Raw genomic sequence first — 16,982 nt, 5'->3', positions numbered from 1 at the left:
GCTTAACTGAACCTACAGTTTTGGGTAGGTTACTGATTTTTCTAAAAACATTTCTGTAGTGTCATCAGACCTGATATGGATGTAACACCCTACGAGATGAAGTCAGATGTCAGATATATTTATCTTACAGACTCCTAAATACATCTACTCACACACAGCGTGGACACTTTCATCGTGTGATGTAGTTTTCTCTCACAGATGTGTGTTTACTCCACATTCTATCCTTGTCATCCTCAGGTTGGAAAAGGCTGCTGCGCTGCCCTCAAAGCGATGGGCTCCATCGTCTACGTCACAGAGATCGATCCCATCTGTGCCTTGCAGGCCTGGTGAGAATCATCTTTTATAGCTTTCCTCTGGCATATTGTTGGTGTCGACACTACATCAGTCATCCTTTCTGTCTTTCGATCACAGCATGGATGGCTTCAGGCTGGTGAAACTCAACGAAGTCATCAGACAAGTGGACATCGTCATCACCTGCACAGGTTGGTTCCGCTTCTGTCTCCTCTTTTTGTCTGTCATTCACTTGTGGCCAGTGGAGTTGAAATTTACAAACAGTTCTGTATCAAAACCGTTGGATTGCTGACTAATCGCCTCACAGCAGCTGTACACGGATTTGTCCTGTCGGCTTTTGTGCTGGGACATAATCCACAATTAACAGTGCATAAATAAACAGTCGCAGCGAGAGGACCAACTTGGAAGGGTGCAAGACGTAAAACAGCCAGTGTTCTGTTGCCGCTCATTCATGGTGACTAGACAGATATTCGGTCATCAGTCTGCAGCAGTTACTAATCAAGTTCTCAGGTCAGCAGCCAGGGAGCCCAACACTTAATTGGAGCAGAGAATTACTTGTGTCTCTGCTTCATTACCTAATGCTGCTGGGAGCCCTGCAGCAGAGAGAGGCCCGTGTTCAGGGTCAAACCGCAACTGAATGGGAAAGATAATGAAAGGATGCATGGCATTAGCGGAACATTTTGCTAATAAACTTCTAAAGTGTTGTGAAATACAGAAACCAGGATGGGCAGTAGCTGTGATAAGGTCGCATACTGATAGCAGTCCACTCATTAGCATCTCTTAGCAAAACTCACAGAGCTTATTAGATTCCTGTCGTGAAATGAGCAAAAACAGACATTACAGCTCATTTCTATTACTTTTATTCCCATTTAACTGTGATTTTTTAAATATTATTCATTCATTTTTCTGTGATACAGAGCCACTTTTTTTTTTTAGAACATTTTAGCTCCTTTTTATCTAAATATCAAATGGAAAGTGTCTAACAGATACAAAGAGACATATTCGGGTCCTTTATAATGTGCTGTGCAGACAGGTGGAACACTCTGAGTCACATTTGCAGACCTAATTAACTGTGCTCAACTTCTGAGATAAGTAATTAAATCATGTGAGGTGTTTTTTTTTCATGCCCCAGATTTTCTATATTGAGTTTTTGAAACTTATTCAGTGCTTTTTCAGCATGACATTAGATAAAACCACAAGTTTACTGTTTCTTTGTATCTTCTTTTTTCAACCTTGTGCTCCGTCACTGTTGCAATCGCTTGTACTTTGTGTTCTCAGGCAACAAGAACGTGGTGGTGAGAGAATACCTCGACCGCATGAAGAACGGCTGCATTGTCTGCAACATGGGACACTCCAACACCGAGATCGACGTGGTCAGTTGTCACTTATCGAATCAAGTGTTGTTAAAGTTCAAGTTTAATTCTTGTCTCATGTCAGATTAGTTGTTCTTTTAGAAGATAAAACAGACGTAACAACACATATGAGGTGTCTGGTTAGACTTCAGTGTAGAAACCAAAACACCTGCAGCTCCTGGCAGCTTGTTTTCTGTCGTCCTGTCTGTAAAGCTTGACCTTGGGCAGTGATTGTTCAGTGTTGTCATGGTAACTGACAGCTTAGTTTGCGGGGGCTGCAGTGAAAGACTGAACCATAACCTGCAATAATGATCAGAAGTAAACTAGTGGGCCTTGAACTTCCACCTATTTTTCTGGAATTAGGTAAAGCTTATAACAGATGAACTGTGAGGCTTGTTTAGCATGTAGCTAAAAACAACCTAAACTACACGAGTTCAAACATGGATCAAAAAAGTTCTTTTTCAGATTTATCTTATGTCTTATTTACAAAAGGTTGGACATTGTTTGTATTTTAACTATTTCTAACTTTTAGTTTTACTACCATAATACGTTTTCCTGAATATACTTTCACTTAGTCACATTTTCAATGCAGAACTTTTTGCCCACCTCTATCTATCAAACTAAACAATCACTTCTATGATTTAATACAGTTGTTATGTTTTATAACCACTGAGGTCACACAGCCCCAGCCTGACTACACGTCCCATTTAATAAAGTTGGTGATGTAGTTTAGTGGGTTTGTTGTGGGAACTAAGTCTCACTCAGTAGGTGAGGAAAGCAGCAGCATGTTAGTGCAGTGACAGTAAAGTGTTGCTGTGAAGGTAATAAAGTTACCGAGTGATGTGATATGCTACTTACCACAGATCATTGTTAGCTGCAGAAACACAGAGCTAGATAAAGCGACAGTGGCCTCTTTTCTGCATTATATTGTTGACTTTAGCTACTTTACTCCAACAATAGCAGAGAAAAATCTAACAATTTGTGCTGTTTACCTGCTAATCAAGTGACTAATGTTGAAAAGGGACAGTGGTAGATATAGTGTAGGTGTTAACTAGCACAAGTGACATTTGTTTAGGAACCGATAAGCACAATCACAATTAAACTTCCTGAGTGACTCTTTAAGACCCAGTTCTAATTTGGAACTGTTTCCTGATGCCCAACCTTATATTGAAATAGCAATAAACTGGACAAGCTTTAACTGTGTAAATGACCACATACCTTCCTCATCTTGTCAGCCAAACTTTTATGAAATTCCAGACCTTTGCTCCTGACCTTGCAGGACTGAGGGACTTTTTGAGTTTTGTAGACCCAGACTGATCTATCCATGTGTGACATATCCATATTGACAAAAGCTGCTTTTGTTTGTACATTTATGTGCAATCCTAAGCTGCTTTGAAGTGACTTAAACAAGTCACCAGCAACATGGTGGCTGCTCAGAGGTTAAGTCTTTTTGAACATAAAAAAACCACTAGAGCTTTTTCTATTCTCTGTGGATGACAAATCAGTTTTAACTATGCATATATTACCATTACTCTTTCTAACCTGATCTTTCACTCGTGATCGTACAGCTCGATGTCACTGTGTGTGAGAAGCTTAGTGCTGATATAAAGCACTAAAACAGACATGGGATTATATTATAATTGTAGGCTTTTAACTCATGGAGAGTTAAGAAGACACTGAGATTATAGACATTAGATAAAAGTAATGGTTGTAGTGCTCTGATGTTATTCTGCTGATTATAAAACAGTGACACAGAAGTGCTAGAAATGGAAAAACAAAATAAGAGGAATGAAATGATTTTTTTAAAGATAGTCACAATGAATAGTAGAAGGAGAAAATACACATATAAGGGGAACATGTGAGTCACTCCATTCCTGGAAAAGACAAAACATGACAGTTTAAGAAGAAAAAGCAACCAAATGTGAGCATGTGTTGATGATGATGTTCTCATCTTATAGGCGAGCCTGCGGACTCCTGAGCTAACCTGGGAGAGAGTTCGATCTCAGGTGGACCATGTAATCTGGCCCGACGGCAAGAGGATAGTCCTGCTGGCAGAGGTATCACAATGACACACAAACATACCCAGAGGACACTGATAGGTCATATGAGTACAGCTGATTGTGGTCTGTGCAACAAAACAGCATAGAACAGCCCAAGCAGTATGACCAGATACAGTTTTTAGCTGTTTGTTTCGCCCCAGTAGCAGATTGTAATGGTTGGAAGTAAAGCACAACAATCTCTGGAAGCCAGAAGCAATTTTACAGTGAATTTCACTCTGTTGTCAAGCCTGTTACTCACTTTAGAATCACTGAATCGTGCTCAGTCACATTAAATAAACATCATTATAACCCTCTGAACCCCATAAACCTGCTGCCCGATTTGAAAGGCAATTACAGCATTTATCTGAGACAGAAACTCTACCAACAGAAATAGTCATTAGATTTTTAACTTTTGCCGGTTCTTGAACTACTGATTTGTGTCACATGCCTTTCTGTCGGAAAACTTAACCAAGTCTGAGCCTACAATCAGAGCATTTCATCAAAATCACTTTATTCTACCTGGCTCATGTGCAAAATTGCCAGAAATGATTATTATTTCTTGCTACTGTGACTATTTGACTGACCTATTTGTTTAACCAGTGGTTTCAAAGTCTGTACTGCATTCACTGGGGAAACAGTATAATAGGGTTGAGCATTGCTTAGTAATTTTGAGAAGAAACACTATTAAAATCACAATGATCATAACTTGAAATGCCTTGAGTTTCATTCACACATTAACACTCTGAACCTCAAAAACTCTCAGTGGGTTTGAAAAACATGTCAGGTTATTTTTTATTCACCAAAATTACACGATTTACCATAGAAAAAACTGTAAAAGCAGGAAGAATTGTCTGATTTTCAACTTTTTGACAGCCCTTGAACTAATCATGTGTAGTTTCAGTTTCGTCTGGAAAAACAACCAAATCTAAGCTTGAAATCGGTATATTTAATCAATTTCACTTGATTTTACCAAGCTCATTTAAAGATTTGCCAAAAATAAAATGTTAGCATTCACCAAATTCTGCAGCAAACACATAATTCTACACTTGTTTTTCTCACTGTGAAGCCGTGAGTGACTCAGATATGACCAACAGTCATTTTACAAAAATTCGAGGGCTTTTCAGCTGAACTGCAGGCTGTGGTTACATAGAGCAAAATGTAACTTTCTTTTATGATTTGTAAAGTTATAACTCTTTCTATTGAGTTGCACCACTTTATATTACAATGAAAAATGAGCCCACAGTGAGTAAAAATGTGACAGGAAATTGCTCAGAAACTGCTTGGAGTTCAAAGGGATAAACATCATTAAAAATCTCCAATCTTAGTCAACAAGTTCTAGAAAAAACCCACTTGAACGGCACACATGCACACTCAGCTTTACACCCTCATACTGCAGGTTGAGGTGAAGTTTGTGAGTCGGTGTTTGTGTGTTACGAGCTGTGACAGAATGAGAGCAGTCCGACGGGGCCAGACAGACAACCTGCCAAACCGTCGAAGCCTTTGCCTGCGAGTCTGTTTGATCTGCAGCAGGTTTGAACCACATCAGTAGATCCAATCCTCCATCCTCACCTCACCTGAGCTCCACGTCACACCGAGTTCCAACGGTTCTGATCCTAAACCCAGCTGTGCTCCTAAAATACCACTTATTTTAAGTTGTGATACATCATTATTTAGTGCATCTAAAACCTGTTTTTCTTTTAAGTGTATTTTCTTGATCGTGAGGAACTATTTTTTATTCCTTTTTTCATTACGACACAATGTAATATTATACACTCATGTATTTATGAATACAAATGAGCCGTACGTGGCTCCAGTGCTGATACTGAGATGGACCACAAAGACGAGTTTTGGCAGGCAAGTTGTAAAGCCCCTTTGTGTGCATTATAGAAGACACAACGGGATTCTTCCACACGTGAAAACTCACATTCCTTCAGAATAGTATCAAACCGATGCGCATGTTTAAGCCCCAAATTATTCATACCCCTGATAAATTTTCATTCATAGGCCATTTTTATATGACTATTGAGTTTCTTCTGGCTGGAAATGACACAAACAAGTGACAAAGGATGCTTATTTGTGATAGCTTTACTAAAAATATCCAAAATCATTCATGCCTCGCGATGTTGAATTATCTCTAACACATCTTATATCTTTTGTCAGTTGTTTATGCAATTTCCAGCCAAAAGAAACCTATTTGAATATTCTGGGGCTTAGAACAGTATGTGTGATGTTCAGTGTGTGAACTGGACATTAAAGCCCATTAACAGTTTCAATTCTGCTCTGCAAGAACAAAAAAGACTTCTCTCTGTTCCCATTCTTCCTAAAGTGGTTCAGTTTCAGGACAATCCAGCAGCAACAACAGCAGCAATAATTTAACATTGTGGAGAAAAACAAATTCACATTGCTGTCATCTCTTTGTAACATGATTCTCACCAGTAACTTAGACAGAAGCTGAGGGAAGATAACCTGCTGAAGGTTGATTTTTACAAAAGAGAAAGGCTTCAATGACTATATTTTTTGGATGATGTGACTCTGATGAAGTGGTCTGATGGTAGTTTGACACAACAGCCTGTTTGATGAAGGACACTGAGGTCTGAGCTGATTCATTCAGAGCTGTTTTGTCTTTGTGTTCACCAACCTTGTGCTGCTTTTTTCTTCCTGTTCAGGGCCGACTGCTGAACCTCAGCTGTTCCACTGTGCCCACTTTCGTGCTCTCCATCACTGCCACGACTCAGGTACAACTGGATCATTTAGTCTCATCTGCATTGTTGTGCTCTCTCTCCCTTTGTTTGTTTGTTTGTTGAAATCTCTGAACGCCAAATCCCACGTGCAGTTTGAAAAGCATGTTATCTTTAAAAAAAATGGCAAAATGACACAATTTGTCAGCCAGATACTCCAAAAACAGACCCTTAACTAATCATGTGTGACTCAAAGCTTAAAATCTGGATATTTCATTAGAATTGTGTCTTTAAAAATGTGCCAAAAACAAACCATTTGAAAACCAAGTTAGATTCAGCTGTGACCAACAGTCACATGACAAGAATTCAGCTGAAATGCAGGCTGGTGTTCACACGGAACAGAGAGATGACGGAAACAGAGACTGAGATTATAACAAAACATTTTTGGTCAATAAAATAAGTGCAGCCTGTCTCAAAAATGGAAGAGCTTGTTGCTAGGAAGTTGTTGGAAGATACGTTCAGCGTGGTGAAACATCTGTACAGAGCTGACGTGCACATTAGAATTAGGAATGTCAAGTTTGTATTGGTTGTAAAAATGTGAATGGGCCGAGGTAAATGGCCTATCTATAGCATAAGGAGTCCTCATTTTTTCCCAGTATTACTATCAGTTGCAGGCATTTTGAAAAATGTTGTACAAGTATATATATCACCCCCCCCCCCCAAAAAAAGTAATCTAATTAAAGTTTCATTTTTTTCTTGTTTTATGGTTTATAGCATTATAATAGTGTCATACTGCACAGAATTTTTAGTTTTTTAGTAGTTTGACCTTTTTGTCTCCTTAGAAAAATATATTCATGCATTTATCACATCTCAGCTGGATTATTGTAATTCTTTGTATGTGGGTGTAATGCGGTCGGCTCTGAAACGTCTGCAGCTGCTCGCAGTATTGGCCTCTGTTCTCTGGCTTCCTGTCCGTTTCAAGATTTTATTGTTTGTTTTCAAGGTTTTAAATGTGATGGCATATCCTTATTCAGCAGAACTCTTCTGTTTTTATACCCTAGAGCACTGAGGTCAACCAACCAAGTGCTCTTAAAAGTCCCAAGATCTAAATACAAAAGAGTGGCTGCTATTAATCTGTAGAACGGTCTGCCACCAAGTAAAGCCTGACCCTCTGACCTCCTCTTGTATCCTTTATTTTTCTTCATTTTATTGTGTTTTGGTTTGTTTTGTTTGTCTTTGAGTGATTGTGTTTATGTCTTATTGGTTGCTATTTACAGTTGTGCTTTTAATGTGCTTCATAAAAGAATTTTGCTTGGCTTGACTACTAATGAAAAATGAGCTCACATGAGTGTAAAAAACAAGCAGGGCTTCAGAGAGTCTTAGATGCTGAAAGCAGAAGTTGCTGTGTTTGTATGTAACAGTTGTGTATTTCTGCCCAGGCGCTGGCTCTGATAGAGCTCTACAACGCCCCTGAGGGACGCTACAAGCAGGATGTTTACCTGCTGCCCAAGAAGATGGGTATGATTTCCCTCCTTTCATCTTGTATTGTTGGTGCAAAGCTTGAACAAAGAGCACTTAATGCAGGAATAAGGAATACACTTATTATAAAATGGAGTAAATGTACAACACAGTGTGACATCAGCACATAAGTAGCCACCAACCACAGAGATGGACAGGAAGAGATTACAGCGAGTTTGTTTGGCCCAGTGGAAAAATCCTGCAGTCACTCGGCATTTATCTGTATAGACGACGCACTATGTTGCATCTGACCCGTCCAGAGTCTCCCTGGATGACAGAATCCTTCACAGCAGAATGAATCCTGTGCGTCTGTACGTATGTGAACAGCTCACAGCATGCCGGCGCCGTCGCCTGTCACATTTCTTAGCTGCACACACACAGTAAAGGAAAACAGCCAAATGTAGGTCAGGCTGTCAGTGACTGCTGCCGCCGCAGTGACACAAAGACGAGCCGAGGGAGGAAGTGAGAACACAGAAGAAGAAAACCAGTAAATCCCAGTTACATCCCTGCTGCTTCCTCTTTGTTCTGCTCATTTAAATCGTTAATCGGCCACAGACGCCGGGTGAATATTAACACGTTGTTTCTCTGTTTCAGATGAGTATGTGGCCAGCCTGCATCTCCCAACGTTTGATGCACATCTCACAGAGCTGAGTGACGAACAGGCCAAGTATCTGGGCTTGAACAAGAACGGACCCTTTAAGCCAAACTACTATAGGTACGAAAACACATCAAAAACAACCTCAGCACCAGCTTAAAGAGAAAATCCTGCAATTGAAATACATGTATGTGCATAAAATGTTCATCAAATGCTCGTCAGATCCATTTAGGTTCAAATATCAATTTCCAAAAAAGTAGAAGCAGCATAAAAGGCATTGATTTGAATGAGATTTTATCTGCATTTATTAGCTGACGAGGCAAACACTTCAGTTATGAGTGTGTCCTGTGGCTGCAACCTTGAAATGAGAATCGTTGAATAAACATCCGGCTCCGAATCCTAAAGGTCTCGGGTCAAAACTATTATGTTTTTCTATGATTCAGGCTCCTGAATGAGATTCAGTCAACAACATCACTGACTCACTGCTCTGCTGATCTCTTTGAAGTGGAATTCATAAAGACTTTCAGCAGTTGACTGGTGTTTCCTTTCATAACAAGCGATCTTTTGCTGAGTGCAAATGCTTATTTGCTCTGTATTTAGACAACATTCAAGAGCATCATTTTGACTTTTAATAAGTTACTTTGGGTTTTAATCCACTCCAGCTAAATAAAAATGCTCTTAACCCACTAAACTCCAACTGAAAAACCTGCTACTTCCATGTTTTGAAGATATAAGAGATTTATTAGCGTCAGAGTTTTAATTTTTCCACCTGGAACCGAATCCAAAATGAACTTGGACCCTTAACAATATGACTTATCAAGCCCATTTTCAACTGATGCTAAGTAGCTCAGTCAGAGCCTATGGTCACCCAGGACCTTTTTAAAATGTATTTCGACAAAAAAAAACCCCAACATAACAGTCAGGGAAAACATTCTGTTAAAGAGTAAAGAAGAATAAAATGTAATTGATGGGTTTATGCAGCTTTTATTATAGAGCTATGACTGATGACTGACTTGAATGGGGAAAGTGGTTTGTCATCAGTTAACAGTCGTTGCCTTTTTATCCTTTCTTTGAGGAATAATGTCCATTAAAAAAGGACATGAAACTCTCAGAAATCCCACCAGACGAATGTTCTGTCGTAACAAACTGGGTTCTATCTTTGTCATATCCCCTACTGCTGTGAACTCATGTGTTTTGTCTTTCTGTTATAGGTATTAAACCAGCGTTGGGGGTGAACTGAGGAAATCCGAATATTCCATGAATGGCACAGACTCACAGAGGAGGAGGAAGAGGAGGAAGGAGGAAGGACGGACAGGATAGTCAACTCACCTGCTTTATATCCGGGGTTGAGGGGGAGGAGCTCTAGCTGAGCCCAGGGGAGGGAAACGGGGGAAGGGGCCGAGGGGTCGTGGCTTTTCCTTGCGCTTATGGCAGTCGTTTTATTTATTCACACTTGATAACAGTAATAATGATAATAATAATAATAATAACATTAAACCACTCTGTGGAGCTGCTCCTGCCATTAGCCACGAGCTAGCTCCCCTGGAAGGCGTTTTTAATTTCCTGCCACTCGTCTTTTCGCCATCATTATCTTTAGATGCTCATTTGTGTGTCGAGTTGTATGTAAATCCTCCCCCCTCCCTCCCCATTGCCAGATCTTTTATTGTTTATCTATTCAAGATGAAATTACTGACGCTAAAAAAAAGATATAAACTATATAAAAAAACTTGATTAAAAAAAATCTGCGTGAATGAAGATGACCTTTGACGATTTAGTGACGGACGATTTTTCCTGTCATTATTTTTTTTGTTGTCTTTTTTTTTCTACTTGTGATTTTGTTTTTCTCTTGTGTAATATTTCAAAGGGGCGGGGCTATATTTAGTGGGCGGGGTTATGCGGGCTCTCAGGGTCCAATCATATCATATGTATTTTATTTGATTGAGATTCACCGTTGTCTGTTTTTAAGCTTTTTTTTTTTTTTTTTTTTTTTTTTTTACAATGCGTTCTGTCCCTTTGGATCAGCCTGTAGTTTTTGTTTGGTTTTTTTTGTTTGTTTTTTTAAAGAAACATGACTGGATGGTGAGTGGTTCCTCCACCTGTCACTCAAACCTGCAGTGAAACCATCTCATTGGCTGCCTCTTTCTTCGCTTCCCAGCTGCTCTCACGACGGAGAAAAGTATTTTCATTACGTCTTTTCCTTTAACAAGAATGAATTTGGCGTGTTAGAAGCATGGCAGGCTGTCGGATCAAACAAGGTTATACTGTATATTTAGATATTTATATAGAAATTAAGATTTTTCTATCTTTTTTCCTCTCCTGCGCCATCTAATATAATTTACTTTTTGAAAGGAAAAAAAATCGACATGTCATACAGATAAGCAATTAAATGTTCTAATGATAAGTGTAATAACTGAACTCAAACCCTCATTTTTGAATACTGTGACAAAATATTTACAGCGAGTTGTTGCCAGGTCGGTACTACAACATATTCCTGCTATCAGGGCCTCATTAAACAGGATGGTGCTGTTAGGGTTTACTGTGCTGACCACACAAACACAACTCCTCTTTGGTACTCACAAATCCGATCTATTGCTTTATTTCCATCCAAGAAACACATTTAGCATCGCTGCAAATGGGTGTGCATCGGCATTTAAAGTGGATTTTCAGAGTGTAATGAGCTGCCATCCTCTGTATCTCGTCCCCAGCTGACCTGACAGTCGAAATAAGAAAAGTCCTGACGATGATTTCACCTGACTGCCAAGCGTTCGTCCCGCTGCTACACCTGCGCTGCACCTGAACCGCTCAGATTCTCTGTTTATCCTGCTGGGAAACTCAACTTTCACAGAGCGAGATCAACAACTAAAAACACACGTAAATATATAGCGACTCATTGTCCGGGTCAGAAAATCTTTTAAACAGGTGGAAATAGCACAAAATACGCTTTGAATAAACCCATTTGCTCGCTCAAAAATTCACATATGCCTGTACATTTCAATTTTGTTTTTTGGTGACAGATTATAAAACTAACCAAAGCATTTAAAGGAATAGTTTGACAATTTGGGAAATCAAGTGGAAAACAAACAAAAGAAAAGATGAAATACTTGTGTTTGCAATTGTGATATGCAGGAATTAAAACAGTCTTTTAAAATTTAACAGATATTAAGTTAATAATACACACAATCCAGAACTAGTAACCTTCTGGTTGAAACTCCAGCATAGTAGATTGTGTTTTTGCACCTTAGCATTGGTTACATCCTGCCAGAAAAAGATGATTTTCAGTATGTATCTCGACAATATTGTGATTTATTTTGGCCGCGATATTCATCTGCCATTGTGATATCCCAATTTCCCACAGTGTCAAACTCTTCCTTTTATTTACAACAAAAAAAAAATCTCAAGAAACTACAATTTTAACGTTGGATAAACCAAATGCCGCCGTTAAATAACAAAAACAACCCATATTGTGTCACAGTCCGGTGTCACACTGTTCCCTGCCAATGTTTGTGCGTTTTTCTGTCACCTAGTGCTGTTGGGAATCTCCGTTTTTTGAAGTAGTGTGGTCTGTCCTCTGAGTGTTCTTAAACCTGTTGTCTTATTCTTTTCCTCCCGCGCGTGAATGTCTCTCGAGAGGAAGCCGAGGTGATGTGAGTGTCCAAATGTCTCTCTGTATTTGTACACATCCTTTTTTTGTAGGCCATAGTTGCTTTGTTAACAGCTGCCTCAGGATCCTAGCCTGTGCGTTAGGGGGAAGAAACGTCAGCTAAACTAAGCTGACCGACACATGGGTGGGCGGGGGACGACACCAGCATCGTATATGTATATACCTACTATATACAGATATGACAACCTTTAAAAGCGTAGGAAAGTTAAAGAAAAAAAAAGAAGAATCGACTCCTGTATTTATTGTTGTAAATCCTCATACAGTGCAAACTGGCGGAAATTCTCAAACATGTTTTAAGTTGTCTAATAAAGAAAAAAGAACCCTATGTTTAAATATTGCAAGTGATAATGGTAGATGATGAGCAATAATTAAAAAATTCTGTAATCTTAATGAATAAAAATGTAAAAATTGTAACCTGTTTGTGTGCATCTCGTTGATTTTGCGGTGTGTTGTCCCGGAGCAGTGGTTTGTGTAGTGGTTGTGTTTCTGTGTTGGGGAAAGAGGAGCTCATGTGTGCAGCTGCTGAGGTCCGTCACAGTTCTAGTGAGCTCATCTGAGCCAGCAGCAGTCAGACAGGGACGTCTCTGACATCAACTGAGCTGTCTGTGAGCATTTATTTATTCTTGGCACATGAGTCTGCACCGGCAGTAAGATGTTATTTAAAGATACTGAACTCACGTGTCAGAGATGCACGCTATTGTCAGTAGACTTTCTAAGCTCAAAAGCTCAACTTAAAATGAAATTTGACGCAAGTAACTCATTGTTATGTGTTTTTCAAAGTGGTACAGCACAGCACCCTGAAGCATGGTGGTGGCATCATCATCATGTGGGGATGTTTCTCAGCAGCAGGCACTGGAGGGCTTTTTAAAGTAGAGGGTAAAATTAATGCAGCTGCGTATAGGGAAGTCTTAAAGCTTGTTTTATGCTTGCCGCGTCCGCGAGGTCCGTGCGGCTCCGTGCGGAAACAGTGCGTCATTTTCGCACCCACGCCCACTAGAGCGGCAGCATGACGGAGGGCCAGGACCTACTCGTAACTTAAGTCTAGAAATACGTGAACTTAAACGATTCATCACACAGAGATCACCGTGGTAACCGGGTTATGAACTATTCATGGTGTAAAATTAAAACTAACTGCTGAAATGCTTTTATTCGGTAAAATGCCGTGTTGTAAGTGGTGTAACCAGTGGCAAACTTCTTCTTCTCTAGTTTAGTACCAGAGTAGACCAGGTAGACGTGTGTTTGAGATACACTGCCCCCTGCAGTTTGGAAGCAGACTTCTTCTTCTCTAGTTTATTACTAGAGTAGACCAGGTAGACACACTGCCCCCTGCAGTTTAGGAGCAGACGCAAGGTATGTGCCTACTACATCCGGCAATTTAATGTCTATTTGTAACGCACCACGTTGCATGCTGGTCCGGTTGCGGTGCGTTTTCCTGTAGCGGGCAACAGTTCATTTGCACAAGGTAAACTCGATTTCCACTTCATGCAAATTCGATGCAGCGTGTGGAGATCCGATACATCGGTTCGTCAAACGCCTAAACTAGCCGTCGGTGAACTAAACAAGGACAGTTTCAGTTACTGCACAGCTTATTTCTCGCCTCAGAAGCTTTCAGAAATACTTTTCACTGAACTTTTTCGTATTAAAAGAGAAAAATTGCGACCGAGCCGCCATGTTGGTCCGGCTTGAAATCCAGGAGCAGAAAGCTCCTGAGTTGATGCGTTTGTCCAATCATGGTCAGGCAGGATAGTTGGAGAAGAAGGTCGGCAGGAGCTGAACACCGGCTACTGGCCTCAAGTGCACGCCCACCAAGCGGGCGATTTTCAGATGCGGCGTGTTTGCGTGCAGGAAAAATGCATCTAGTGGACAAGTAGTATCAGGGGACAACCTGATGCAGTCTGTGGTTTGGGAGGTTTGTTTTCCAGCAAGACAGTGGCCCAAAGCTTACAGCCAAAGCTACACAGAAACGGTTTAGACTCTAAACCGCCACTCCCTAGGATTGGACCTTGTTGTCACTAGAGACAACAAGGTTCAATCTTCTGGAGTGGTCGAGTCAGAGCCCAGACCTCAGTCCAGTTGAGAGTTTGTGGTTGGACTTGAAAAGGACTGTTCACTTTTTTCCTTGTGCGCTGTGACAGAGCTTGAGCAGTTTCGCAAAGAAGTATGGGCTAAAACTGCAGCTGTGCAAGTCTGATAGAGACCTATTCACACAGACGTGATGCTGTAATTGTGGCCAAATGTACCACTTTTCAATATTGACTTGAAGAAAGTAAATACTTCTGCAATCACTTAGGCTAAGTCTTGTATTTTTAATGGATTTTTAAATGGATTGTTCCCTTTTGGTTGCGTGTGAGTTGCTGCCCCAAGCAAAGAAGTTGAAGTATCTCAGGAGCTTGTTTACGAGTGACAAGAAATTGGAGTGTTAGATTAGGGTGGCAATACAGGTGTATCGGATTGTTGTGATGATAAAGGACCTGAGTCCGAAGCTCTTCATCTACCCATCATTCTACGTTCCAATCTTCACCTATGGTCATAAGCTCTGGGTTGTGACTGAAAGAATGAGATTTCAGCTACTATTGACCAAAAACAGTTTCCTCTATAGGGTGTTTGGCTCAGCATCAGAGATTTCCATGAGGTGCTTGGATGTCCGAAGGGAACTTGAAGTAGTCGCCGCTACTTTGCGTCTAAAGGAGTCAGTTGAGGTCCTGGGTGTCTTCTTTTGGAGGTTTTCTAGGAAGACCCAGAACTTACTGGAGGGATTATATATCTCATCTGGCCTGAGAACGCCTTTGGATCGCCTAGTAGGAATTGGAAAATGTTGGTGGGCAGAAAGACGTCTAGAATGATCTTCTTGGCCTACTGCCTCTGTGATCCGATCCCAGATAAGCAGAAGAAGATGGTTGGATAATGTACATTGTAGTCATGGATGAGCAAACGATAAGAGTCAATGACCAAAAAAAGTCTATTTGGGGCGATTTCCAGAAATGAGCAGTTATCTCAGCGTGGCCCCGCCTGTAAGAATAATCAGGCTTACATGCCGGAATCAACACCATGTTGGCTGTTTTGTTGGGTCTACTGCTCCGTTAGGCTCGATTCCAACTTGATTTAAGCACCAGTGAAAGAATTATTTAACCATGAGCTGCCTCAACCCCCCACTGCCAAGGCCATGTGGTGACGTTCCACCAGGAGCTCAGGCCTACGCTCAACTGTTCACTCCAATCATGTCATCTTAAGTGGTTTTCACCGTCAGGGGTTTACGTCTGAGTGTGCCGGTAGGTAGGAGTGGACGGCAGCCGACGCACCAGCCCCCACCTCCACCTATCAATAATTCACTGACTCAGTTGAGGGGAGGGTTGACAGGAGGTGAAGTGGCTGCAGGAGGTCCAAACCTCCACCTCCACGTCTGTCCACATTTGAAGTGGAGGAGTCGGATAAATTAGGATTCAGACAAATGAGCTCATCAAGGCGCCTGACAGCAGATTGTGTGGGACATTTGATTACAGAAGGGGAAAAAAAATCTTATTTAATGTAAAATCAGGTCGACGCAGGTGTTTAGAAACATCATCCGTCAGTCGAAACTGGTAAATGATGGCATTTTTCTACCACCATCTGGAGAACAGGGCTGAGATATTGAGCCAGTGAATATATACTGGACAAAAATGTAAACACAGCAGGCGATATTTTCTGAAGTTCTTTTTTTTTTTTTTTTAACATACCAAAGAACCCACAAAAATCTGTTAAAGCCCCTTTCAGTAAATCTGGTGCCAGAAAAAACTTACACCAAAAAACACAGATTGCTGTAATGTTCAAAAACTATACATGTTTATATATACAAACAACAAACAAAAACCCCCAAAATTTTACCTTTTTTAGGTTATAGACACAGTCAAACAATGTAATTTTAAATAAATCAATACTGTTTATTCTAAAATAGAGTTTTTTGTGGACATTAGTTACAATTTTGGCTTTTTCCCCCCAGTTAACATGTAAATTAATATTTTTTTTAAATAGTTATCTGTAATTTCACACAACTTGAAAAATATGTGAACCTTCATTATGTATATTAATCATCAATATACACAATTTTACATACTTGCATAATTACGGGTTCTCTCAAATAAGGGCAAATATCTGTAAAATGATATGTTTTGCTGATTTAAATACAGTAAAAATATGGTCAAACACGATAAAATAATTAATGGCTCTTTATAAATATACAGATTTCTGGCCTGTGATATGTACATTTATGCTTTTTTTTGTTTTTACTAGGTATCATCTGCACTTTTTAGGGGGACTGGATCAGGTTGTTGGATACATTAAAGTATCCCACACATTTTAAATGGCTGACATGTTTGGAGTGTTTACAGGCCACATTTTCAGCTGCTATAGAAGTTCCATGCATAGTTGCGGTGACAAAAGAACAAGCGTTGTCTAGTTAAAACATCCCGTGATGGTGGTGAATGAACGGGACAACTGTGGCTGTGAGGATTTCATGTCCATATCGTTGGGTATTCAGATTGCCGTCAATGATTCGTTTCCATCCACATATCATCACTCCTCCAATAGCATTGATGCTCCATAGAGCATTCCACCAATGAAAACAAGATTCTTCAGTGGAAAGGACCGTCCTCCATCTTGCTAGTGTCCATCCAACATGGCCGAGCCTATTAGGACACCATTCTGCCGTCGAGTTTTACTTTGATGATTCCTCACAGTTTGAGCTGTTTCATCAAAAGTCTCTGTGGTCGACTGATTTGTCGTAGTTTGATGTCTTAGTTCTTTGACAATATTTTGTGCAGTTGTGGAAATTCAACTGCCAACATCCAGCAGCTAACAGCAAGTTGTAGTATG

General features: G+C 40.3%; 1 protein-coding gene across 1 annotated transcript in view; it reads left to right on the top strand.

The window, feature by feature from the left end:
* ahcyl2b (adenosylhomocysteinase like 2b) overlaps nucleotides 1–12,548 on the top strand; it is a 56,887-nt gene extending 44,339 nt beyond the window's left edge. The window contains exons 10-17 of the mRNA XM_023267397.3: nucleotides 238–326; nucleotides 412–482; nucleotides 1,570–1,664; nucleotides 3,602–3,700; nucleotides 6,349–6,417; nucleotides 7,800–7,878; nucleotides 8,473–8,593; nucleotides 9,685–12,548. Of these exons, the coding sequence (XP_023123165.1) occupies nucleotides 238–326; nucleotides 412–482; nucleotides 1,570–1,664; nucleotides 3,602–3,700; nucleotides 6,349–6,417; nucleotides 7,800–7,878; nucleotides 8,473–8,593; nucleotides 9,685–9,691 (630 nt within the window). The 3' untranslated portion in view covers nucleotides 9,692–12,548. The remainder of the gene's footprint in view (nucleotides 1–237; nucleotides 327–411; nucleotides 483–1,569; nucleotides 1,665–3,601; nucleotides 3,701–6,348; nucleotides 6,418–7,799; nucleotides 7,879–8,472; nucleotides 8,594–9,684) is intronic.
* The last annotated feature ends 4,434 nt before the right edge of the window (nucleotides 12,549–16,982 follow it).

The sequence above is a fragment of the Amphiprion ocellaris genome, chromosome 21, assembly GCF_022539595.1.
Source record: "Amphiprion ocellaris isolate individual 3 ecotype Okinawa chromosome 21, ASM2253959v1, whole genome shotgun sequence".
Taxonomy (NCBI): domain Eukaryota; kingdom Metazoa; phylum Chordata; class Actinopteri; family Pomacentridae; genus Amphiprion; species Amphiprion ocellaris.
Note: the sequence above shows the minus strand (reverse complement) of the source record. Positions and strands in the feature narration are given on the sequence as shown.